Here is a 26,413-nt window from a genome sequence, read left to right as displayed (position 1 = left end):
ACAGAATTTTGGAAAACCAGCAATATTATGCATTCTGAAAGTAGCGTAAAGAAAATTATCTTCTAAAACATCACAAACAAAACTGTTTAGATAAAGATTGAACAAAAATATTTAGACTTAAAAGTTTCATAAATTTTATAAAGGACTTATTTTTGAGAAATATTCAAAAAGCAACTCAGTTAACAAATGTGCAGTACTTCAAGTTAGCAGATCATTTTCATGTTACAAAGACAAATTTAATGTTTTAAGACAAACCTATTTTGAACTTGCCACACACCAACACTGTGTTTCAACAGTTACATTAAAAACCTTGCTTTAGGAATTTTGCCAAGTGACAAATCCATGAAGGTCTTTGACAGTATAAAACTTACTTGCCAATGCAGTCTTCCCAGCAACATGGTAGGCTACAATAAATTTCTTTCCTTCTCTTTCTTCAGTTTTAGTCTCTAGCCCAGGAAAGAGACTCTTCACAGCCTGATGAATAACTGTTCTTTTTTCTTTAGTATCTTCAACAACCTGATATTAAAGACGGAGAGAACGAGAAACATAGAGGAAAAAAATTAAACTGGAGGAAGGAATGGAAGAGAATGAAACAAAAAGGCAAATATATAGCCCCAGTTACCAATGATGATGTCTAACTCCAGTTTAGTAATGCATTTCTACAACAAAGTCGTCAAGTTAACAAGCAAGCTCTTCCACCCAGCTGCAATAGAAAGAATAAAGCCTCTTTTTATAGGCAGAAAGCAACACCTGTTTCAAAACAAATAGAAATTTTATTTTCACTGAATAAAGACCAAATTATTTTGGAAGGGAGCCTTTGCAGTCTTCTTTGCCTTTAACTTATCTGTTACCTGTTGTTAAATTAATAGCAAAAAATAATAGACTTTAAAGCACTCATTTTTGCACATCTAATTGTCCCAGTGGTATAAACTTGAATATCTTTCAATTCAATAACAAATTGTATTTGGTGTCCTTAATGCAATAAAACATCCCAAGGCATTTCGCATGTGCATTATAAAGCAGAAATCTGATATACAGACACAAAAGGGGGTATTAAGGCAGATGAACAAAAGTTTACTAAAAGAAGTAGATTTCAAGGAGTGCCTTAAAGGAGAAAAGAGCGATAGAGAGGTGAAGACATTTAGGGAGAGAATTCTAGAGCTTAAGGCTTTGGCAGATGCACAATCATCTGTGTGGAGCAATTAAAATCTGGGACGTTCAAGAGACCAGAATTAAATGAGTGCAGATATGAGGGTTGTGGCACTGGAGAAGATTACAGAAATAGGGAGGGGGGAAACAATGGAGGAATTTGAAAACAAGGATGAGAATTTTACAATTGGCTCCCAGTTAAGCAATGTCTCAGATTAGACCAGCCAGTACAGGATCTAAAATTCATAAGTAATGAAGTTATGTTGAGCTTAAACTGATTGGGGCCTGATCAGGCCATACTTAAGAGTACAATAAAGGTCTCTATACAATAAAAAGGACAAGGAAGCACTAAAAAAGTGCAAAGATGATTTCCAAGAATGATAACAGAACTGAGAGATTACAGCTATTAGGAAAATTTGAACCAGTTGGTGCTCCTTTTCTTTAGAAAAGAGAAGACTTTCAGGTGATCTGATAGAGGTCTTTAAGATTATGAATGGATTGGAGAGGATAAAAGCAAGACAATGTTTCCACTTGTGGGAGAATCCAAGACTTGGGGTCATAAATACAAGGTAGTTACGAATAAATCCAATAGGGAAATAAGGAGAAATTTCCTTACTTAGAGTGGAACTCACTACCACAGGAAATGTTTGAGACAAATATGGTTAAATGCTTTTGAACAGGAACTAAACGAGTATGTCAGTAAAGGCAATAGAAAGGTATGTTAAAAGACCGAGATGAGGCAGATGGAAGGGGAGAAGACGCATGTGTTTTTATAAATATCAGCACAAAGAAGCTTAGATTATACAAAACAAATTTAGCTATGTAATTTTACAGTAACTTATCTTCATACCTCTATCGCAACAGAGTCTTCCTTATTCTTAAAGTGCTGAAGATCTTCTAAACGTTGCTTATCTTGAGCAGACAAAACAGAAAAAATGTCCTCTGATGGTTCCTAAGAGATCATTAAAGATGTCATAGACTCATTTATATAATGGTATTTACCCAAAGGTCATGGAGGGGGAGAAGAAGCAAGAGAAAAATTTAAAGGAAGGAAACGAAGAGTTATATTATAACTTGCTTTTTTTTTACCTCTTGCCATCTACCTCATTAATAATGTCCTTCTGTTGCTAACAGGACAGGCTATTGTCTTGCTTCCAGTCCCGAATGTTAGCCTTTCAACAGTTTTTCAATGAATTGATTACTCCTTCTGTAGGAAAGTTGCCCGGCCTTTGTTAGGTACCTTTTAAGGTTGCCATAGAGAAATCACCGTGTGCCTCCATCATTCTAAGAGGCAACATGCATTAGCGCCCAAACACTATTCACCCAAGTTTTTTAGATCTTAAGATCAATATGTGTTGAGCAACCAAGGTTTTATTCACAAGATATGGGTTAAAAATTTTGGATAAGCTGAGGGCAGTTACAAGTAAACATCCTAAGTAGATATTTGGAAGCTAATTTTAAAGTGGGGGTGAAATCAATGAGTAAGAATCATTAGTCGTTTGCCTTATTTTAAAATCTATTTCCTCACTGTCCTTTTGCTCTCTACTGGACCACTTCTAACCAAAAACTACAGGCATCAAAATGCTGAGCGACTGCATTTCACAAACATGGAATAAATTTAATTCTCAGTAAGTTGAAAACAAACAAAATGATTTTAATATTAAGTAGCTGATTGTACAATATAGAAGAGATTAAATAGCAGATGCAATAAACTACATATGCAGATAATGTACCTATGGAGTGTGAGAGCTGGGCGCTTAAGGTGCACAGTACATGCCTAAGCACAGCATAGCTCCCCTTTATAAGTGGAATTTTCCTACATAGTTCACTTCCAGCAGCCCAGGATGCCTTCATGTCCATGGCCTATGCAATATACACTCAATAACGAATCCACGTAAACGCCTCTATATTAAACACTACTGCTTTCACATCAAGGTTTTGGGAATTTTATTGACAGTAGTCATCCCCTATGTACTTAGGTGCCACAGTTACTATTACAAATTAGTTGATTTGGCAGCTAAGTGTAGTACTTTTATACTGTTCAATGTGCTTTCATGCAGTTTCACTAACTTATCAGAAAAGTTATTTTGATGCCCAACATCTTCTGTGCTAAAAGTTAAATTAGTTCTTACCTCATTATCAGCTGGTACAGACAAATCATCCAGAACAACTATCTTCCCTTCCTTGTTTATTTCATGAACAACAAAATCTGAGTACCTGGTGAAGATAAAGCACAGAAGATTCTCAATGAACAAGGACACATCAGGACAAAGACAATTAATCAGGGAATGTCAACATCCATGATTTATAATTATCTCAATATGTTAATTTAACTAAGATGCTTGTGATGCTACTCAGTCATACTTGGTAGCAGGTTTGAGACTTGATGTTGAAGAAAGAATTCACAAGGACATTTTACTGCAAAAGCTAACTCCTCTTAATTTGAATAAATTCATTTGAATTATCTGATCATTCAAATTTAAAAAGCATAAGAATAAAAACGACTTCTATCCATTTAAGGGTAGTATCTAATGTGGGCTCCATTTTTTTCAAGCAACAATCTACTTTGAATCAACAGTAGATTCTACTTAGATTTGATGTGAATACACTTTAATCAGCACTGCAAGAAATTAATCATCTGAAAAAAAGGATTATCCATACTGAAATTATATGGAACACAAACTTGAGCACACCAGGTGCCCAACTGGCTTAGCTATTCATCATCAGATTTGGTTCAGCTGCACCAAGCTGTCTTCTATCAAAACTACTATATTCTAGGATCGTCCTGGAAGCAAATATAACCTCAGGTTCCTTTTCTCTACAATCAACAACATTTATAAATATTATAATGAACTCTTCAATTACCATGGATTTCTGCTCAAAACAAATCAAAGTTTGAATTTGCAGAATGGTATTTTTAGCTGCAATACTGCACAGTTATGCAGTAAACATCATTTTCATGGACAAATTGCAGAGTTTAAAAGAAAATTTTATTACAACTTAGTTAAGATTAATTACTAAATAAGTTTCCTTTTAACATATAGCAGTGGGCATAGAACTATGTGAATGCATATCATTTGACTTCTACATCAGTTAATTGACAGGCATCAGCAGCAAATATATTCATTAGTGGACATTTAAGCAGACGCAAGGAGAATAATGATGATTTCATACATAATGGGACATGAATTTCATTTCCATTTCATTTAATTCCACTTTAATGAAACACCAACTCAACTGATGACCATCTTTACCTTTCCTTCAGAATTCCTGAGAAACCTTGGTGACTGCTGACAAACTTTGTGATTCCAACATCTTGTTCGACCAAGCTATATTTCATCATATCAGCAAAGCTGTCTCCATCACCTTCTTCATCTTCCTCATGTGCAGCATTATCTATTTCTTCCTCATCTTCTTTCTCATTATTCTCATTTGGTCTAGAAGGGAGGGCTTGCAAACCACCCTCAATTATTTCTGTATGTTTACCAGTACCAGACTGATTGGAAGATATACCAGTTTCTGAAAGCTTGATCTTCTTATGTTGTTCGGATTCAGTTTGCTCCTCACCATCTTCAACCAGAGAACGTTTTATAGCTATTTTGTTTGCTTCCTCCGGCTCCATTGCTCGAGAGTGTGTAGATGCAACTATTTTTTTCAAAGTCAGTCCATATCTTTATTAACTGACAGACCTTTATGGGCACATGGCCAAATATCTTTCCGAAAGCTAGATTAAGTTCCAAAATCCTAAAGAATAAAAAAATTCAGTCAAAAATCCAACAAGGTTTACAACAAGGATATGGAATATTTCGTGGCTTAAAGTTCTGAAATCAGATTTATGTCTCCTCTAAAAAATATCCATAATAGTAACTGAAGATTGCACAAGAGTCTAAGGGATAATGCATGGTATTTAAGGAAATTAATAGTTTATGAGTGTGTATATTTAAATAATCCCAACTTCATAGTGCAAAGACATTGCTGCTGAAGCACCTACCCATAGCATCACATTGTGCAAAGATAAAGGTTCAAGCCCTATGGATTGAGTGTTTAACTTCACCTACACTTTACAGGCAGATGTCTTTTAATAAAGCATTTTTAAAGTCAGAATGGATTTTCTCAAGACATTAGCATTAGCTTCTTGGCAATAAGCAAATAGCATTTTTTTCAATGAGCAAGTGATCAAACTTGGATAGGCAGCTTTGTAAGCAAATATAGCACGTGTGAGTCTGCTGTCCCCAGCAATCCCTCCAGCCATTTTGTCATGGTAGAATATTGTTGCCTTAACTGTCCTTATAAAAGCTTCCCACTAGCTCACCTAATATGCTCATTGTAAATAGGTGTTTCTAAACTAATAGGTCCTAAAATGACAAATTGGTTTGTGAAAGATTCAGTGACACACTCATGACCTCTTTCTGATTCACCTACAGGGTTTCCCCCATCCCATATCTAACCCAGAAGTCCTTCTACTAATTTAACCCTACATTATTTCTAACCTCATCATTACTTCAATCAACTGTATCCATGCATTAATACCAAAAGGTAATTACAATCCAATAAACATCTTAATTTCACATTATAAGTAATCTGACTGTGAACTAAATAGGGCTGAATATATGCTACATTTATATCTGACCTCTCTGTAAAATTATGATTTCTTATATTCACAGCATGATGCAGCACAGAAGGTGCTGCACCCCAGTTCTTGGAAAGAGCTGTCAAATTTATTTCCACATCTCAGCTTTTTCCCATTAACACTGCAAATGAGTTATTTTCAAATACATACCCAACAATCCTTTCAAAGTTCTAATGGAATCTGATTTCACCACCCTCCCTGGTATTCTGTTCCAGATCAGACAAACCCTTCCTGTGAATTAATTTCTCCTCATTTTCCCTCTAGTTCTTTTGTCATCTACAACCACTGGCTATCAACTCACTTGCCAGAAGAAATGATTTCTCCCCACTTGCTCTATCAAACCCCTCATCAATTTTCAATTTCCTCTTTTAGATGTCTCACCAAGCTTCCTTGCTCTAAGGGGAACAATTCAAGCTTCTCCAGTCTCCCCACATAACTGAAGTCCCTCTCCCTGGTAAATGTCCTCTGTACACTCTCCAAGGCATTGACATAGTTCCTAAAGTCTGGTGTCCAGAATTCCACACAATATTTTAGCTGAGGCTAAAAAATGTGATTTGTAAAGGTTTAGCATAACTGCTTTTTGAAGTTAATGTTCCTATTTACGAAGCCAAGTACCCTATGTATTTTCTTCCCTGCCTTATCACCTTGCCTTCCCACCTTCAAGAATTTGTGAATATGTACCCTGGGTCTCTTCAAAATACACTTATAAATTGTCTCTCCTTATTCCTTCTACCAAAATGGATCACTTCACACTTATCCGCACTAAGTTGCCTATACCATGTTTGTCCATTTCACCAGTCTGTCTTCCTGAAATCTATTAATATCATACAAAACTTGGCAATTAGCAAATAGTGAGTATCATCCATTAACTTCAAAATTGTATATCCAAATCCAGGTCATTTTTATATAAACAAGAAAAGCATGGTCTCGCTACAGAACCCTGGAGGACAGCAGTGCCTTTCTCTCAGGTCAGAAAAACATCCATTCACCACCACTCTCTGACGCCCGTCCTTTAGGCAATTACATACCCAAGTTACCAACATTCATTAAATACCATGTGCCTCTATTTTACCAAGAAGTCTGTTATGCAATACTTTATCAAATGCCTTTATCAAAGTCCACATATACCTTCATCAACCCTCTCTTATTGCAAAGATCTCAATTACCTTTGTCAGACAGGATTTGCCTTTAACAAATATATGTTGGCTGTCTCTTATTATTCCATAATTCTCCAAGTAAGAATTAATTTTATAGTTGAAAATTGTTTCAATAGTTTTCCCGCCACTGGCTTTACACTGACTGGCTTGCAATTATCCCTCTCCCTTTTTTTGAGCAGGAGTGTAACATTTAGCTGATGTCAACCTATTTAGTACTTACTTTCTTTCTGTTATATCAAATATTTCTACTCCCCCTCATCTACTGCAACATTAATTCCATCCTATTACTTTGTGAAGATAGGTGCAAAGTGCATCAGTACATCAGGCAGGCACTCTGCATCCACAGCATTATTTCCATTTTGCCCTAATCAGTTACACCATTCCTTTTACTTTTTATAAGTTTATGAACGAGTTTTGGATTTCCTTTCATGCTACCCACTAAATATTTCTCATACTTTGTCTTTGCCCTTCTTATATACTTCAGTTTCACCCTGTATTCTTAACTGATGTCAGTTATTAACCTTATTTCCTTTGTCATCCTGAGAGCTCTAGCTTTTGATGGCCAATTTTCTTCCTTATGGGACAATGCTTGGTTTGTATCTAAAGCGTCACCTCTATCTTAACCTGCTATTGCTCAATTATTGTTTTCTGACCAATCTTTGTTTCCAATCCACCTGTACTAGATCCCTTCTCAAATCACTGAAACTGGCACTCCTCCAGTTAGATATAGTACTTATACTAATACCGTGCAACATCTTATATTTGTTGATACTCATAATTATTTGCTAGATGGCTTATGTATGTATAAATTATAAGCAAACGCTGTTATCCGATACACAGTGTTAACTGCCCCTTCTGATAGTGTCTTCAGAGAATCTTTTCCCGACAGAGGATGAAGGCTGCAAAACACAGCACATTATAACAGGGCCTCAGCTCCTCACATGATGTCGCATTGAATATTCCTTAATGGCACCGACACGCCACTTCACTGCTCAGGAATCCGGCGCTTCATATGTCGCGACACATGAGGTAAAAACACAGTGTATCACACATCACTCACCACAACATACACCAGACCCGCGCCCAAGATACACACAAGAAACACGTGGACCTTTCCCGACAAGGCTCTGGCAACACCAAACCCCGCCCACTTCCGGAACGCTGATTGGTCAATCATTTGGAAGGCCTACGGCATGACGCAACCTTCGGTGTTTGTGACGCATTACGTTCTGCCGTTGGTCCTCGCGGAGTAAACCGGAAGGAAGGAAGGGATTGTCAGTCGATTGCATATCACCAAAAATAAAGTGACGTTTTGTGAGAAAACGGGGAAAAAGCAATGGCTGATTGCAAATCCTCTAGACGCGAGAGTTGTTCTCTCAATACAGACTGATTCCAAACACCGCTTCTTCGTCAACGGTATAGATGTATTTAAGGGGAAGCTAGCTCGACACGAGGCAGAAATGTTTAGGAGGATATGTTGGTGGGGGTTAGATGAAAAACGGTGAGAGGAGCTGCAAATACTTTGTCAGAGCAGGGGTAGTACAGATTATGATCTGATTGAAATAAACAGAACTGTGTTCATCAAGAAGGCGTAGCCCAATGAAATCAACGGAAACGTGTGGGACTCAATGGTGGCACATTTCCTCTGCACAAACTAAATAACAGCAATGTTTTAAACAGAAAAGGACCACTTCGGATATCTTTAATTGCTTCAAAGTTATTTTAGGATTAATAGAAAGAACAACTTGCATTTATATAGTGCCTTTCATGACCTCAGAAGGCCCCAAAGTGCTTTATGTCGAAGTAGACTTGAAGTAAGAAAAGTGGCAGCCAATTTGCACGCAGTAAGCGCCCACAAACAACAATGTGGGAATGACCAGCTACTTTGCTTTAGTGATGTTGATTGAGAAATAAATATTGTAAAAATGTAACTAGCCATATCTGGATTCTTAATTAGCTACATGTGTCTAGTGACTCATGCATGGGACAAATACTGCACTGGAGGAGGATACCATTATTGATTAGTGACCATATCAAAGGCTAGGATATGTCAGAGAACATGTAGGGTTAACATACTGCAGTCACAATTACAGAGGTGCTTTGAGAAGGATGGAGGCTGCGTTGAAGAATTCTAAAGAAAGAATTTTCAGACAGATGGGCGTGGAAAAGGAGCCAATGTCTCATTTGCTGTCCTTTGTAAGAAAAGGGTGTTGAGAGGTGGTATGGTAGTTCAAATAGATGGTGTGTAATTTTTGAAGTGGGTTTTGAGAGAGTAGTTCTGAAAGAAGGGGGAATAGTTCCCGAGCAAAGAGAGACATTAGCAATATTGGCAGGCATATGGGCAATGAAAAGTAACTAAGTGATCAGGTGTGGATTGGGAAAGGGAAGCAGATCTTGGAGAAAAATAAGCTTAAGCCAACACATATGAATGCTCAATCTTTTGAACCATTTGTGTCCTTAATCCATTTCTCCTAATTTTATGTTGCATTATCAGACTTACCTCTTTTTTTAAACATATTTAAAGAACTGAGTGTTGTACTTTTAGTGTGATTCTGCGTCCAAGTTTTTCAGCCTGACCAAAATCTCGGAAAAACTTTAATAGGGCTCTTCAGTGTGGCCTGGTGATTAACAAGGTCCTCCTGCAAGTTGCTCCGAACCAATATGTTAGATTTCTAAAGTTGGACCACAGAAAATCTGAGAATATCACCTATACTATCTTTTAGCATTTTATGCTGAAAATTAGTGTTTTGAAGGCCAAGTCAACATTTCCTGGCAAAAATCCACAGAATCAGGAACACTCAGCACTCATCCCTGACCCCTTCAGGGCAGCGGGTATAGACTCCCCATGTACTTCTTGCAGTAATCACTGGATCTGACACCGTGTATGCTGTGGGCCAAAACTCAAAGGCAGTAACAAAGGAAGTGGGGAGGCACTGTGCTAAGGGCAAGAGTATTAAAGATATGGAACCAAGAAAATTAAAGTGAGTTATGTTGCAGGTCAGCCACGACCTACCTGAATTGAGCAGCAGGCTCCAGAGTCTGATTGGCCTACACCTGTTCCTAAGGCCTGCAGTGGCAATGTCAATACAACAACAATTTATATTTATAGAGTGCCATTGAAGTAAAAAAAAACAAGGCATTTCACAGGAGCACTATAAAGCAAAGTATGACACTGGACCACATAAGGAGATATTAGGTCAGGTGACCAAATCTTGGTTAAAATTGTAGGTTTTAATGGGTCTCTTAAAGAAGGAAAGTGAGATAGAGGGTATTCCAGAGATTAGGGACTAGGCAACTAAAGTCATGGCCACCAATGGTGGAGTGAGTAACAATGGGGGATGCTCAATGAGGCCAGAATTAGAGGGGCACAGATATCTCAGAGGGATGTTGGGCTGGAGGAGATTACAGAAATAAGATTGAATACTGTTGTAAAAAGAGAATAGAAAATGTTTGCCTAATGACTTTTCTAGATTATACCACCCCCTTAATTTGTGTAAAGTTTCAAAAAATGACAAATGGCAGAAAACCTTGTAAATCAAATGTTGATCATGTACAGAATGTATCAGAAATTAGGTTAAATCTTTTCTAATTTGTCCTGTAAAACACTTTCAATAGATGATATACATGAACAGGGAACAGGTTGAAGAACAGTTGAAGATAGGCTGGTATGAAGCAAAACTGAGCATCAGTGCTGCACAATAAATACAGTTGAAGAAGAAGAGTCTTGTACAATAAGTCCACACCACTGACTCTGTACTGGCCAATGTCTTATGACAAAAAAATAAGGAAGTGAGTGTGATAAACAGTGCATCAAATACCTGATATACATTACTGTTCAGCTCTTAAACGTCTATATTTAATATATAAATTAATAATTAGAATTAATATTTATATTAAAACATAATATATTCAGGTCTAAATTATGGATTTTTAAAGTTGGTTTCTTTATATGCGTGTTGGCTTGTGAGGAAACTTTATGTTTAAAGCGCACACAAACACAGTTAAGGTGTGATGCTACCTTTCCATCTTCAATGTTTAAATATATATTGCAGGCCCCTGAACTTCACAGCTCCAATGTATGGCTCGTGACGTCAGTTGTGTACTGGTCGCCCAGCTTCCTGCGCTCGAGCGTCGGGAAGTTGACGGTTGCGCTTGCGCGCGGCTCCGCGAGGACAATCCCGGCTGGAAAATGAGTTCCAGGAAAGGTGAGGAAAAAATATGAATAACGCGTCAGTCCATTTAAACATCAGTCACTTTTGGGTTTTTTTTAAAGAAAAAAAACACATTGAGAATATAAGCAAACCTCGATATATGATATGATTGCCTGGTGTGTTTGTTTTTTTTTGATCGTTGAGAGGTGTTTTTTTAAAAAAAATCATATTTATATATATTTATTCTTTTGTTGTCTTGTCAGTCCTGGCTATTCAAGCTCGAAAGAGGAGACCGAAAGGAAAGAAAGAGAAGGCTCATAAAAAGTGAGTAGTGCAAAGAGTGGTGTGTATTTGTGTAAATTGATGCAGCTCCTCCTCCTGCTGCTGCTGTTGGATCTGGTAACGGCGGTTTGGTCTTAGGCAGAAAAAGAGGACTTTATTCACTGACTAATGCTACAAAGCACTGGTATAATAGTTCTTAAAAACATTTTGTGTCTATTTGTGTTTATATACCATTGCATCTGTCACGGTGATTATTGTGTTGCTTTATACTAAAATATTTGTTTTTAGAAATGTTGGCCTTTTTGTTGGCATTTCCTATAATTTGTGCTTGGCAGAATTTGATTTAAAAATATCTAATTTGTGGTTAATTTTGGTTTGAATATTTTCTGAAGAATGTACCACTAACCATATACCTATGCAAAGTTGAAGTGTGCTTTCTTCCTTGTGAATGGGAGTTTTCTTTGTAAACTAATTGATTCCTTGTAGTTTTGAGGCATCTGAACCGTTCAGACAGATTGTACGTGTAATGTCACTTGGGTATGACAGTACTTGATGGATTTTTTGTCCATAAGCATGCTGGCTCCTGTTGCTAATTTGCATTATTGTTCTATCACCTTCCTGATCTATATAGTCCTGTACTACACCATATGTTGTAATTATCCATTGAGCCATCAGAAAGAGATGATATTTGTTCCTGTCTGTAAGAGATTCCATGCTAACTGATAAGGGTGTGCCTGGTGCCTGTTCAGTTGCTTATCCTTTCACCTTTTCATCCATTCTGTGCTTTGATCATGTCATTAGGTCAAGCCACACAAAGAAGAGATTTTGTTCTGTTGGAAACATTGAGTATTATTGGCATAGCTTTAAAGCCTTAATAATGGCATTTAACTCTTGTAATAACAAATCTATGTCACATGTATATTGCTTGATGCCAGTAACTTATGTTTGATTCTTTGATTTTAAACTCCAGGCCAATATTGCATGCAAATTAAGCAGTACAAGTGGCATTTGTGAATTGTGGAGGACCATTTTTGTCAGTACAATATTGTGCGTGTGTGTGTTTGCGTGCTGGTGCTGAGCTCTTGTCTTCGAATCAGTAGCTTAAAATTCCTCCTCATATACCTGTGTTGTTGTGGTGCTGAAAGACATTTTATGTGTTGATTAAAAAGAGCTAAAAGAAGTATGATGTAATACTCTGAAATTGCCTGGATGAGTGCAGCACCAACAACACTCAAGAAGCTCGACTACATCCAGGACAAAGCAGCCCTCTTGTTTGGCATCCTATCCATTACATTAAACACTCACTCCTTCTACCACTGATGCACAGTAGCAGCGGTGTGTACCATCCACAAGATGCACTGCAACAGTTCAGCAAGGCTCCTTCAACAGCATCTTCCAAACCTGTGACCTCTACCACCTAGAAGGACAGGGGCAGTAGATGCACGGGAGCACCGCCACCTGCAAATTTCCCTCCAAGTTACACACCATCCAGATTGGATCTGTATTGCCATTCCTTCACTGTCACTGGGTTAAAGTCCTGGAACTCTGGATGGTTACACACCATCCAGATTGGATCTGTATTGCCATTCCTTCACTGTCACTGGATTAAAGTCCTGGAACTCTTTTCCTAACAGCATTGTCAGTGTACCTACCCATATGGACTGCAACGGTTCAAAAAGGTGGCTCACCACCACCTTCTCAAGGGCAATTAGGAATGGGCAATAAATGCTGGCCTAGCAAACAGTGCCCACACCTGTGAAAGAATAAATAAAAAAATTCACATAATTTATCTCTGACTCTTCTCTTTCTTGACTTATCTGTTTCCGTTTGTGTAGTAGGCTATCAACCAATATCGACTGTACACTCACTGACTCCCACTGCTATCTTTACTATACTCCTTCCCACCCTGCTTCCTTTATAGACTCTATTCCATTCTCGTTTATACTTTCTGTGACATCTGTTCTAATGATCCCACCTTCCATCAGTGCTTCTGATATGTCTTCCTTTGTCCTCAACTGGGGATTGCCTCCCACCACCCCCTCCCACCAACCATGCTGACCATGATTGACAGGGCCTTCAACTGTGTCTGTTCCATCTCCTGCAGTGTTGCTCTCGCTTCCTCTTCTCCCTCTCAGAACCATGATAGGGGTCTCCTTTTCCCCAACTTTCCAACCCATCAACAGATCATCATCCATTTCTGCCACCTCTAGCCTGACACTACCACCAAACCTATCTTTCCCCTCCCCTTTCAATATTCTGAAGGAGCCGTGCCCTCTGTGTTAGCCTGCTCCATTCCCCTATACCCCCTCTCTTTCTCATGCAACAGCTGCCTTTTTACACTCCCCCTTCCCGCCATCCAAGGCTCTTCCAGGTGAAGCAGCTATTTACTTGTACTTTCAATGTAGTATACTGTATTCACTGTTCATGACATGGTCTCATCCACATTGTGGAGACCATTTAGCAGGACAGTTTATTTCAGTCTGCAAGCATGACCTCAGGCTTACAGTTGACTGTCATTTTAATTCTCTGCCTCACTCCCACTCTGACCTCTTTTCCTCAGCCTCCTACATTGTTCCAGTGAAGCTCGAGGAACAGTGCTTAATCTTTTAATTAGGTGTTCTCGACCCAACATTGAGTTCAGCAATATCAGATCATAATCTCTGCTGCCTTTTTTTTGGATAGCGTCTATTCATATTGATTCTGTTTTTCCTACTTACACCTGCCCTAGACCCTTTTTTGTTTCTTTTTGTTGTGCATTCACAATTTCCTTTTGTCTTGCACCATCATCTATTTTTGTCATTTACTCTCTCCTGCCTTCCACCCTATCAGCTTCTCTTTTGTACTTCCCTCTTCCCACATTTCCCTGTCTCTGCACTTGTTTAAAACCTATTATATCTCTAACTTTTTCCAGTCCTACAGGAAGCCATCGATTTGAAATGTTAACTGTGTTTCTCTCTTCATATGCTGCCAGACCTGCTGAGTATTTCCAGCATTTTCTGTGATTTACAGTAAAGTCCTTTTATAGATTTGTTGTGGATTCTATTTTCTCTTAGCAGAGTATATTGGAACTGCTTTGAAACCCAAATGACAACTATACATTGAGGGAGGGTTGCAGCTCTAGGGTTTTCAGTGGTTCATAGTGGACTTGGTTTGTGGCAATCTCTGTGCACTTTCTCTTTCGTTGGTTATGACCTTATTTAGCAGATGCCAATTGCTAATGATTATAATTCATGGGGAAATAATGTACAATGTAGGGAAACTTGAGGGTCCATAAATTGAAAGTAATTTCTTGTAGATGGAAATTTCTCTATTTTTAATACAGAACGCAGGCTTGCACACTACAACACAATAATAAAGTATTAAAAATCAGTGTAAAATGTACAGTTGTAGAAATGAAATTGAAATATCTCTGGTAATGAACAAATTCTTCTGTAGCTTGTTATGTCAAGAAAACGTTTTGGATTTTTAAAAAATGATTATTTTTTCATACCTTTATCCTTCTCGTGCACCTCAGGAGTGCTGCAGTGTGGTGTAGTGTTTGTGTTTGGAAATGTATTTTCTTCCCCTGGTTTATGCTGTGGGGTGAATTTGGAACATTTCAACTACACATTTGCAAGGCTTGTACACTAGCAGTTCATTAGTGTACACAATTATTCAAAACAACTGAACATGTGTAATCTTTGTAAAGTTTTGTTCATGATATGATTCTGATGACAGGCCCTTCCCTGATGCTGTGCGAAAGTCTATACAGTTCTAATATGTGGAAGTATAATATCTGGTTTGCATGGTTGTGCTGAAAGAGAATGCTGTATGATAATTTGAGTGTTGCTGAAAAAAGAGACATTTTTGTTGAAGCTTTTCATCTTGCACTCATCAGGACAATTCGCAAGAAAATGCCAATGTCAGGGGAAACAACATATTTATACTGTATGAGAAGAGAGTGCCGATTGGTTGGCAAATGGACTCTGGTAGAGATGTTACCATGGGGAATGCACCAGTTGATGGTGACTGACAACTAACTGCCAAGTATTGTTTGAAATTTAAATCAGACAGCTTGACTCTAGTCAAGACATTGCCCTGGGGAATGAACCAGTGAAAGGCTGTCACTTATTTTGTTTAGCTGAAACAGGCGCAATGTGTGTACAAGGCCCCGTGTATTAATATATGTAGCTTCCAGTACACATAAATGCACCACACTGTGAGCCTGACTGACAATCTTAAATTGGTTGTCAGTGTAATTCTTAGAACACTGAGGATTAGTTAGCAAACGTTGTCCAATTGCGAATCACATCTAACGTTGGACACTGTGTTTTGAGTTTTGCAAGCATGGGCAGGTTGGGTACAGTCCATACCTTGCCTGTTGCGAACAGCGGAAGGGACATGCTGTTTGATACGATCCACCAGCCAGTCTTTGGCTACATACCATGGTTTAAAGTTCAAACAATGCTTAGCAGTTAACAGTCAGTCACCATCAACTGGTGTATTCTCCATGGCAACACCGCAACCAATCAGAGTCTACTTGCCAACCAATTGGCACTCCTCCTCATACAGTATAAATATTTTTTTCCCTTGACATTGGCATTTTCTTGCAAATTATCCTGATGAGTGCAAGACAAAAAGCTTCGACAAAATGCCTCTCTTTTTCAGCAATACTCACTTTCTTTACTACCAAGCAACTATTTGATAAGTATAAAAACAGGCCTTCCCCTAGGCCTAGTCTAGAATTTCCTTTGTGGTGACTAATAACTATTGAGAGATGAGTCTGACAGCCTTAATTTCCAAAAATAAAAAAAAATGTTCTTTGAGAGTCATGGATACAAATGTATAGCCTGCAATCCTGTAATGTTATGGGTTTATAAATTGAAAATGCATTGTTGCTTGATTGTTACTTTTAAGCAAATTATGTTCAGGGTTGTTGAAAATTGCAAGATCTGAGAATTTTGTTATATTGCTCTCTCTGTTGGGGAGGTATAAATAAAGTGAATTCAATAATAATGGCTGCCATCTGAGAGTAATGGTAATCTTTTCTCAGTGAAATACACAACAGGAAGATGATGAAGAGAATAGGATAAAATTTGTTTTTGCATTTCATTTGAGAAGTTAAGGACTGAAGAACATTATGACACACCTTTTGAAACTCCTAAAATTGATTTTGAGGAAGTTTGTATAATTTGAAAGATTGCTCTGTGGTGTGCACATTGTATTCAGGTACACAGTGAGTCAACGTGGTATGTAATTGAAAAAATGGCACTGAAGACACATTTGGGAATGATGGGTGAATTTAACCTCAACAAAGAGGACTGGTGTAATTATGAACAAAGATTACACATTTCGCTGAAAGTGAATAAAATAGGAGAAGAGGTTAAAGTACATGTTTTCCTCACCAGCATGCTTTTGAGGTGGTGTCTAACCAATGTTTTCTGCGAGACCCCAGTATTATGGACTATTCTGAAATTGTTGTGATTCTGTACTTGTATTATAACTAAATAATTAGATTAAGTAAGAATGAGATTGCACTCTGTTATGTTCCGTCAAAGGAAGCAGTCGCCAAGTGAGGCTGCTGCATATGACATTATCAAATTAGCGAAACACTCTCGTCACTGTGGGTATGGTACGATCTTAGAAATCAACCTTAGAGACACATTTGTAGGAGGCCTAAAGAACAATAAAATCTAGTGCAAGCTTTTTGAGTAAAGGCAGTAATCTGACGTGGAAGTAGGCCTGCGTTGAGGCCACAACCGTGGAAATGGCATAAGGAGAGAGTTGCAAATTGCAAGAAAGTTATTTTCTTGAGCCGACAAGGAAACCCATCAGACTTCAGCAAGATCCAGGCCACGGCAGCCAAGTTCACAGCCTCAGGATCAAAAATTTAGATGCTACCATTGCCATGGTCGTCACCAAACATTTAAATGCTCCTGTTTCCAATCAAAGTGCTATGCTTGTAGTAAAGTCGGTCATTTATTTTTATTCATTCATGGGATGTGGGTGTTGCTGGCTAGGCCAGCATTTATTGCCCAGAGAAAGTGGTGATGCCACCTTGAACCGCTGCATTCCATGCGGTGAAGGTACACCTACAATGCTGTTATGGAGTGAGTTCCAGGATTTTGACCCAATGACAATGAAGGAACGCCGATATATTTCCAAGTCAGGATGGTGTGTGGCTTGGAGGGGAACTTTCAGGTGGTGGTGTTTCCATGCATCTGCTGCCCTTGTCCTTCTAGATGCTAGCGGTTATGGGTTTGGAAGATGCTGTTGAAGGAGCCTTGGTGAGTTCCTGCAGTGCATCTCATATCCAGACAGCATGTAGGAGTAGAGGAAACAGTAATGCTTCAAGTTGTGATAAAGCTCCAGGTTGCAGTCATGCACCAAGTTGAGATTATGGTATATCTAAAGGAATCTGGAAATCCTTGAATGCACACACGATGGATGTGGAAGCAGAAGATGATATCGAACTGGAGGATCAAGAATTGCACTCAGAGAGCAAGAGAAACAGCATACGTAAGGTGTAATTTCAGCACTCAGAGTAAAAATGAAAATCAGAGATTCACAACTTACTTTCATCATTAATACAGAGCAGCGATTGTTATCTCAGAAGGAGAGTATATGAAATCTCTAAATTGCATGCCCTTGTGCAAAACTGATGTGAAACTGACTAGTTATTCCAATAACTGTATTGCGGTGTTAGTGCAAGTTTGTTTTAGAGTGGAACATGATGATCATATTATTTGCCATTGGTTGTAGTAGGAGGGAACAATGTTTCAGACTCATCTCTTGTTAACGGATGGAAGGAAATTGGCTTAAGGTTAAACTGGGCCAAGATATTTACAGTAGGAATCGATAGGAGTGCATCTGTCATTGAGGAAGAGCTAAGAGAGCACAAAGTGATCTTAGAGCAAGGAGGACAAAATTATAAAATTAGTCCTCGGTACAATATTAAATATCGTAAAACAGCAGATCATGCAAATGTGGATGTTGTTGGAGATTTCCCATGAAGACCAATTCATTTCTAGCCACTGAGTTACCTTTAAATTAATTTACATATACAACTGATATGCCAGTGTCTGCCAGAGAAATTAGAAAAGAAACTCACAAGGACTTGGTCCTCATTAAAGTGCTCAATTATGTCTTGAATGGTGGTCTAAACAATGTGATGATGAGAAATTGCAGGAGTATTTCACATGTAGCAATAAACTGAATGTAGATCAAGGAAGACCGTGGGAGACAGAGTCATTATTCTGCCAAGGTTTAGAGAGCGATTGTTAGAGAACTTCATCAAGAGTGCAAAGGGATAGTCTGTATAAAGCAGTAGCAAGAAGTTATTTTTGTATCCAAAGGTAGATAGAGATATTGAAGAGTTGGTGAAAAGTTGTGAAGTATGTCTCAGGATTAGAAATGACGCAGCTTAGGTTCCTTTCATTCCATGGTCAAATACAAGAAAACCATTGGAACAAGTACATGTCGATTTCTTTGAAGTGGAAGGGAAAGAGTACTTAGTTTTGGTCAATAGCTGTAGCAAGAGGATAAATGTTGAGTATGCCCAGTAGCTCAAGTGCCAAAACTATTGAGGTTTTGAGAAGTTGGTTTTCAATTTACGTATTGCTAGAGGTGTTAGTGTCGGATAATGGTCCATAGTTTGAAGTATTTAAGTAAGAATGAAGTAAAACACTCTGAATACCAGCATATCATCACCATATGACCTAGCATCGAATGGTGCTGCAGAAAAAAGTCTGCTGATTGTGACGAGGTCTTTGCAGAAGTATTTGCTAGTTGGCAAGCTAGATAGTAATTTCCATGTTTCTCTTTGCCACAGGCTAGACAATTTAATGTTCTCTTACAGAATAACCCCACAGTCTACAACAGGTCTATTACTATGAGTTAGGGTTTAAACATGTTCCTAGGACAAGGTCATTTTTCTTAAGTCTGATGTCAATAGCAATGTAAGACAAAAGCAAGACCAAGTGAAGATGAATCATGGTACACCAGGCATGAACCTTAAGAGAGTTTAGTGCTGGTCAGAAGGTCATGGTGAAAAGCTGCTGAAGTCAGGAGAAGTAGATGATTGGTATTGTTGTAAAGAGGGTGCATTTACATATCTAGTTAATATTGGAGAGAGACTTTGTTAATGTTATGTAAGCCATTTGCTTGAAAGAAAAAATCTGACAAAAGGCGAGCATGATAAGCCTTCTATAGTCCAAAGTGAAAGTCACAAAGAAACTGAAGGTTTGTTGGCATCCCAGAATCCACTGGTAGAGCAAAGCGAGTCAGGGTTTTTGATTAAGACTAATCAATCAAGGTCAGTTTTGTATGGTCAAATCTAAATTTTCTTCGGCCTGGGTTTATGCACCAAATTGAGAGAATTTGATATTGAATTATATTTGGATTAATTTTTGTTTGACTCAGAATCAATTACATGCGAATTTTTATATTCCTAATAAGCACCTGCTCGAGTTGTTGCTACCAAAGCACTAAGTAAATGATCAATCACTAACAGACTTTAAACAGACTCTAATTAATGTGTTGTTTTGAGCTCCTTAAAACTAGCTCTACTGTTTGGTTGCATTTATATTGGATGTTCAGATTGGCTTCTAATTGGCTGATGTCAGTGAACAGTATTAGAAATAATGGCACTGAAGAGTAACAAATCCCCAGGACCTGATGATTTCCACCCAGGGATATAAAGGAAGTTGGTTAAAAAAATGCAGATGCTTTAATCATAATATTCCAAAGCGCTCTTGATTCAGGAATTATCCCTTTAGATTGGAGAATTGAAAAGGCAACTCCAAAATTTAAGGAAGGTGAGAGAGAAACCAGAAAATTGTTGACATATTTAACATCTATTGTGGGAAAGTTATTGCAACCTATAATTATGGATATAGTGACTGAGCACTTAGATATAAGCTTAACTAGAGAGAGCCAATATAGGTTTGTAAAGTAAAACAGAAAATGCACGACACGCAGCAGGTCAGACAGCATTTGTGGAGAGAGAAACAAAGTTGTGTCAGAAGGATTTGTAAATGAGTCATGCCTGACAACCTAATTTTAGGTTTTGAAGAAGTAACTAAAGTAGAAGACAGGAATATCTATGGATGTAGTTTATATGGACTTCCTGAAGGCTTCCTCCATAAGAGACTGTTGGCTGAAGTTAAAGCTGAAGGAACAGAAGGCAAATTGTTGACTTGCATAGGAGATTGGATAGGCAGTAGAAGAGAGACTAGGGGAAATGGTTATTTACTCAAATTGGAAGGAAGCAAGAATCTCTGTGAAGACCTGAATTATTCACCATATTTATTAATTACTTTGTCAAACTTGGAAATATGGGTCTTTATTGTGTCGTGACACAGGGATGGGTAGTCAGGGCCAGGGAGAGAAATCGTGGGCTCTGGTGCTTCACCTGTTTCTAGCCCCTTATCCCACTCCCCCCAACCCAACCTTTTTAACCCTCCCCTCGCATCCTTTGGCTGCCCAAAATTGGGAATCATAATCATGGTGGGGTTGAACTGTTTTATATAGGTTTACCAAAACTTCTTGGCTACGGTGCACTATGCTTCTATTTATAAAGCCCATCGAAAGCTCAGGTTTCATTATGATATGCTTTACAACCATGGCTTTGCCAGACAATTTCACACAGCTTGGCCGTTCATATTATGCAAACAGCTCCTCTTCTTTGAACCTGGCCCTATGCAATATCCAGGCAACAACATCCAAAATATCTGTACCACAAACAATAATCCTATGTAAAAATGAGAATATCTTGAATTAACAGTGACATATTCTATTGGCACATGACTCCTGGCTTCACTTCCAAGTTTAAGAATGGCAAAAGCTTTCAGTAAATTAGCATCAACCTATTCACCTGCAATCATGTGCTGTTTCTATCCACACACATGGACTTTGTTAACAGAAAAATTACATTTTGCATTGAGTGATAAATATTTTCTCATTTTAAATTGAAACTAACTACACTTACAAATGCCCAGCATGAAGCATGTAATAGAGTGAAGTACTGCAGATGCTGGAAATCTGAAATCTAAACTGAAAATGCTGGAGTTACTCGGCAGGCAGCATCTGTGGAAAGAGAAACAAGTCAATGCTTCAAGTCCATGCCTGCCTAGTTCTGACAAAGGGTCACTGACCTCTATTTCTCTCTGCGCAGATGCCAGCAGATGCGCTGAGCATTTCCAACAATTCCCATTTCTGTTGGTGCAAAATAACCCCTTTTGCCAACCCTTCAAAAAGCACTCAGACTTCTTTTGAGCCTCTCATTTGCCTTCAGCAAGAAACCCAGCTGCAACTACCTGAGAATCTGGCTTGACGCACAACATTGGACATGAATTTTTTAAAAAGTTAAGATATGAAGAAAACATAAACAACTTGCTGAGCAAAAAAAAATCAATGTCAAAGCAATAAACTGATCATTTGTAAAAATGAGAAATTAATAAAAATGACCATTAAAAAGTGCCAAGCAGCAAAGCTAGCTAATGAAACCATTTTTGTCTTTTCACTTAAGCAGAGCTAGAGAGAGAGAGACAGATAAGGCCTAAGTCCTGTTCACCAGGACTGAGCTAAGGAGTTGGGTTTAACTACCACCAACCTTGCATTCACCTCTGGTGGTGGACACAGGAATTTAAATGAAAGTTGGGATTGGAAGCGGGTTGCTTTTCAGCCTGGATTTTCCTCCTCTCCCAGCTGGTATGGAGATCAGTTTTTGGGGAGGGTGTGTGCGTGTCTGTTTGCCTGGCTCACTCCCAGTCTTGAGATCTCTCATACCCACTCCGCCGGGGCCCAGGAGATTTCGAGATCTTTTCGCTAAGGCGGAGTTTGGCTCGGCTATGAAGGTGGCAAGACATGCTTCCTCCTTTTCCCTGCCTAATACTCCCAACAACCCCAAGTCTCACTGCTGCAACTTCCTGCCCACCCCCACATCCTCCTCCCCCCCCCCCCCCCCCCCCCGCCAAAATCCCCATCCCACCCACTCCACCACCTTGACCCCTGCAGTTTTTTAGTGGGTCGACACCTGCACGGAGGACAAGATTGTGGCCAAGGGTGGACTACATTTCCCAGAATGCACCCCGGCTGTCAAAAGAAATGCCGTGCAGACTTGGGCACTTGATCCAATAACTATTTATACTACAGAAATTTGTCCCAGTGCAGAGGCTCAGAGCACTGCCACGCACTTGTATACGAGCACAATAAGGCGTGAGGTGGCCACTTGAAAGAGGGGTGTTGCTTCCAAGCCTAAATCTCCCAAAGGCATAGGCCCAACTGACTAGCACCATGTGCACACCTCTCCTGGGCCATGTTGTAGCCTATTAGGTTTTGTAGCGGATAGGATAAAGATACAAAGTGACATTGAGAGGTTAAGCGTGCAGGCAAAACTGTGGAGATGAATTTTGACACAGGTAAATTTGAGGCCATCCATTTTGGATCAAAAAAGGATAGATTTGAGTATTATTTATAATGTGGCAAGCTAGGAACAGGAAACTTCCAGAGAAACTTAGTGGCTTATGTACTCATCATTAAAATGTACAGATTGTGTACAAGAAATTATTGTCAAGAAAACAAGTGATTGTAATATTTATCATCTGGTAATATCACTGTCATAGGCTGTTGGGCGTTAGGATGAGTGGAGTAAAAGCCAGAGTGACTGCAAGAGTCTAAAACCAACAGTAAGAAGTTCTTTTGATATGTTAATGAACGAAGAGGCACTTCAATCAAAATTTTACATAAAGTTTTACATAAGGAGTAATTTTGAATTTAGTGGTTCTAGTTCAAAGGGGGATATATACATGTTGTAAAATGGTGTCAGTGAATAAGGTAAGGATAGGGTAAGTTTATTTTTTTAAAAGCCTAAATGCTAAAGTAAAGAAGCGTTTAATCAAGTCTGGGAAGAAAGTATTTCTAAAGAGACTGGTTGAGACAATGGGGAGATCAAAGGGAAGGAACATATTTCAGGAAATATTGAAGCCTATGTGAGAGGGTAACTGCTTAGATCTCCCAGAAGACAGCAAAATAGCTGGTCAGAACTCCCAGAAGAAAGTGTGAATAAAGCTAGACTTGGAGAACCAGTTGCTGTCAGCATCAGAGGACACCCCAAAGAAAAAGTTACTGTGAATTACTGGAATTCTATAGACTTTAAAATCTATAAGGATAGTTGCTGAACAGAAAAGGGGAAGGTTCGCTCTGAGGGTAGTTAAGACCTTGTGGAACTATTTTAAAGTGCTGTTTACTGTGTGAAGCCATTCTTGTGTTTAAGTGCAATTGCGCTTTTCTTTTGCTTTGATTTTTTAAAATAAATGCTTACCCTACTATAAAATCATCACAAGTAGTCAAAGCCATCACTTCCTGATTTCAGAACCCCACCTCATATGATACAAATTGCAAAAACTGTTTTGGAAGCTGTTTCAAGTTTCCCTTTGGGGTTTGGGCAGTTAGGCATTTACCATCAGCTGTGCCTTAACATTTTCAAAAGGCCAATAGGATATTAGTCTTTATAACTAGAAGTCTAGAATATAATATAGTCCCTGGAATATTAGAAGGTTGAAATAAAAACAGAAAATGTTGGAAAACTCAGCGGGTCTGGCAGCATCTGTGGACAGTAAAATCTAGACAGTCCCCCATTCATTATTTTGGTCACCTCCTCAAAAAATGTCAATAGTTTATCAACCATGACTCTTTACAAACCCATGCCCACTGTCTCTGATTAGTTGAAAATTTATAAGATATTCAGTCACTCTATCCTTAATTACAATCTTGAATCAATTAAAATGTGCTCTCCCTTTTTGATTTGTTTGTGGAAAAATCCAGGCATTCTTCATGTGCTATACATTGTACTGGTGATTTTGAGAGGGGGCACTGTACTAGTTTGCTGCCACTGCTGTTTCATTTACAATCAAAGCTTAGTGCTGTTTTCCATTGGACACAACTGACGTTGCAATATAAAAATCATGAAGATAATGTTGCAGCAGTTATCAAAAAGTCATACTGTAATGCAGTTTAAACATGTTTCTGTCTATCACATTGTACTTTTCTTATTGAAATAATCCAGCATCATATACTTTTATTTCTCCTTCTAAAAGCAATATCACTTACTGGGTATGGTTTTATTGGTGCTGGCTAATCTCTGGTACCATGTCCTCCTGACCAGGAATCTTGATAAGCTATTCAGTGTGGGACTGGAACAGCTGATCCCCTGTTCTTCTGTATGTGCACTGCCATCAGGTGTTGCTGAATAACAAAAATAGGCCATTTCATGCCTTCTCCCTTAAATTAGGAACTCCAAAATAAATTGTAGCAACTCTACTCCCACCGTGGTTGAGGTCAGTTAATTCAGTAAATATTGAAGGTTAAGCATGGGATTTCTGTCATCTGTATGGCTCAGCCATTTATTGGATAAGCTACTGAGTCATCTGAGTGGCTGCTACTTATGCTATATAATCCAGAAAGCGGCTAATCATCTTGTCGTAATTATGTGGTTTCCCATCCATAAAGGTTTCCCCCCTCATACCCCTGCCTCAGAAAATTGCCAACTTGGTAGATATTTATTTAGTAATTGTGTGGTATGTATACAGTATGCTTTATATTAAAGACACTTATGAGACCTTAAAGAGAGGCTGGAATTTCTTCATCCAAAATTATTACTGCAGGTATCTTAACTTATGGTAACAGATGAGCAAGAAGATCAAGTTCCTATTTCAGTAAGTCACGTGCCAACAAAATTATTTAGTTTGCAGTGAGATGCCACCTTACCTCAGAGATCATACTCTCCCTTCAGTGAGAAGGTACTAAGTTCAAACCTCACTTTAGTGACTTCAAGTAATAGAGGCGTTAAGTAACTAGTGGCAAAGTATTTTTTTTATGGTTTAAAGGATCCAATTGGAGAATTGTAACTGACTTCTTTGTGCCATCAAGTCAAAAGTGTGACACAATACAAGTAAAACTTTCAAAACATTAACAGGTTTACAGTGATGTTGCTTAAGCCAGAACCTATTATAAAGGACAGGAGCATTATGCTGTAAAATGTGTAGCATGTTCTGCCACACAAGGTCGAAGTGTGTGTTACTAGTGTATTCCTTTAAGGCTATGTTGAACCCAGAATTCCATGCTTGACTGCCTCCGATTGGGTTTCTGCCCCATCACAGTGCCAAAATGTCTCTTCAAGTAGCAAATAACATTCTCTGTGACTGTTGTGGTAAACAGTTCCTCCTAGACCTATTGTCCCTCCTAGACTTTATAACCTAAGGAGGAACATACTTGCCCTAAAAGGAATGCAACTAAGGTTCACTAGACAGGTCAATCCCTTCATCCCAGGAACCAATGAGGAGAGATTGAATAGATTAGCCTTATATATTCCCTGAGGAGAATGAGAGGTGATCTGATTGAAATATGAAATTCTTAAGGGCTAGACAGGGTAGACACTGCTGAGTCTAGAACTAAGGTTCATGATCTCAGAATAGGGGACGGCCATTTAGGTCTGAAATGAGAAATTTTTTCTTTCAAAGTGTTGTGAACCTTTGAATTAGCTACCCCAGAGAGCTGTGGAAGCTTAGTTGTTGAGTTTATTCAAGACAGAGGCCGATAGATTTTTGGGTATTAAAGGATATAGGGAAGGTGGAGTTGAGGTAAGAGATCACATTTGATCTTGTTGAATGGTGGAACAGGGCCAAATAGCCTTCTGCTCCTATTTCATCTTTTTCTATGTTCTCTGTGTAGGCACATATTAAGAGTATTTACTGTTGGTTAGGAAATTTCCCCATAGATTCACAAGCACCTGATAATCTGTGTCTTTCCCAAATTGGAAAAAAATCAGCAAAGCATTGTTTTTCTGTTTTTAACACAGTATTTTTGCATTTCTGACAAAATATGATGCATGGCTTCAAAGCTTTTCATTTATTATAATATGCCTGTTGACTTCCTGTGGTTGTGCTTATTGGCTGATGATCTTCAGGTATTTTCAAGGTCATAGTTTTGAATCAAGTACGCAAAATGTTAAGCTGAGAGCATGTGAACCAGATCTGTGAAATTTAACTGCAACCATTTCAGGCCAC

General features: G+C 38.6%; 2 protein-coding genes across 12 annotated transcripts in view; one reads left to right on the top strand and one right to left on the bottom strand.

The window, feature by feature from the left end:
- The window catches only part of pus7 (pseudouridine synthase 7), a 45,886-nt gene extending 37,789 nt beyond the window's left edge, over positions 1-8,097 (bottom strand). For all 3 annotated transcript variants that reach the window (XM_041202505.1, XM_041202506.1, XM_041202507.1), the window contains exons 1-5: positions 7,997-8,097; positions 4,404-4,893; positions 3,282-3,366; positions 2,000-2,101; positions 372-516 (exon numbers count right to left, since the gene is read on the bottom strand). In XM_041202505.1, the coding sequence (XP_041058439.1) occupies positions 372-516; positions 2,000-2,101; positions 3,282-3,366; positions 4,404-4,771 (700 nt within the window). In that variant the 5' untranslated portion in view covers positions 4,772-4,893; positions 7,997-8,097. The remainder of the gene's footprint in view (positions 1-371; positions 517-1,999; positions 2,102-3,281; positions 3,367-4,403; positions 4,894-7,996) is intronic.
- Positions 8,098-8,200: 103 nt separating this feature from the next.
- LOC121285811 (SRSF protein kinase 2-like) overlaps positions 8,201-26,413 on the top strand; it is a 246,803-nt gene continuing 228,590 nt past the window's right edge. For 2 of the 9 annotated variants that reach the window (XM_041202657.1, XM_041202654.1), the window contains exons 1-4: positions 8,201-8,352; positions 10,552-10,725; positions 10,989-11,141; positions 11,351-11,411. In XM_041202657.1, coding sequence (XP_041058591.1) covers positions 11,015-11,141; positions 11,351-11,411 — 188 coding nt within the window. In that variant the 5' untranslated portion in view covers positions 8,201-8,352; positions 10,552-10,725; positions 10,989-11,014. Of the gene's footprint in view, positions 8,353-10,551; positions 10,726-10,988; positions 11,142-11,350; positions 11,412-11,522; positions 11,554-26,413 lie in introns of those variants that run through there. The other 7 variants (XM_041202656.1, XM_041202655.1, XM_041202660.1 and 4 more) reach the window with 7 other exon arrangements.

This window comes from Carcharodon carcharias, chromosome 13, assembly GCF_017639515.1.
Source record: "Carcharodon carcharias isolate sCarCar2 chromosome 13, sCarCar2.pri, whole genome shotgun sequence".
Classification (NCBI taxonomy): domain Eukaryota; kingdom Metazoa; phylum Chordata; class Chondrichthyes; order Lamniformes; family Lamnidae; genus Carcharodon; species Carcharodon carcharias.
This window is presented reverse-complemented; position numbering and strand designations above follow the sequence as displayed.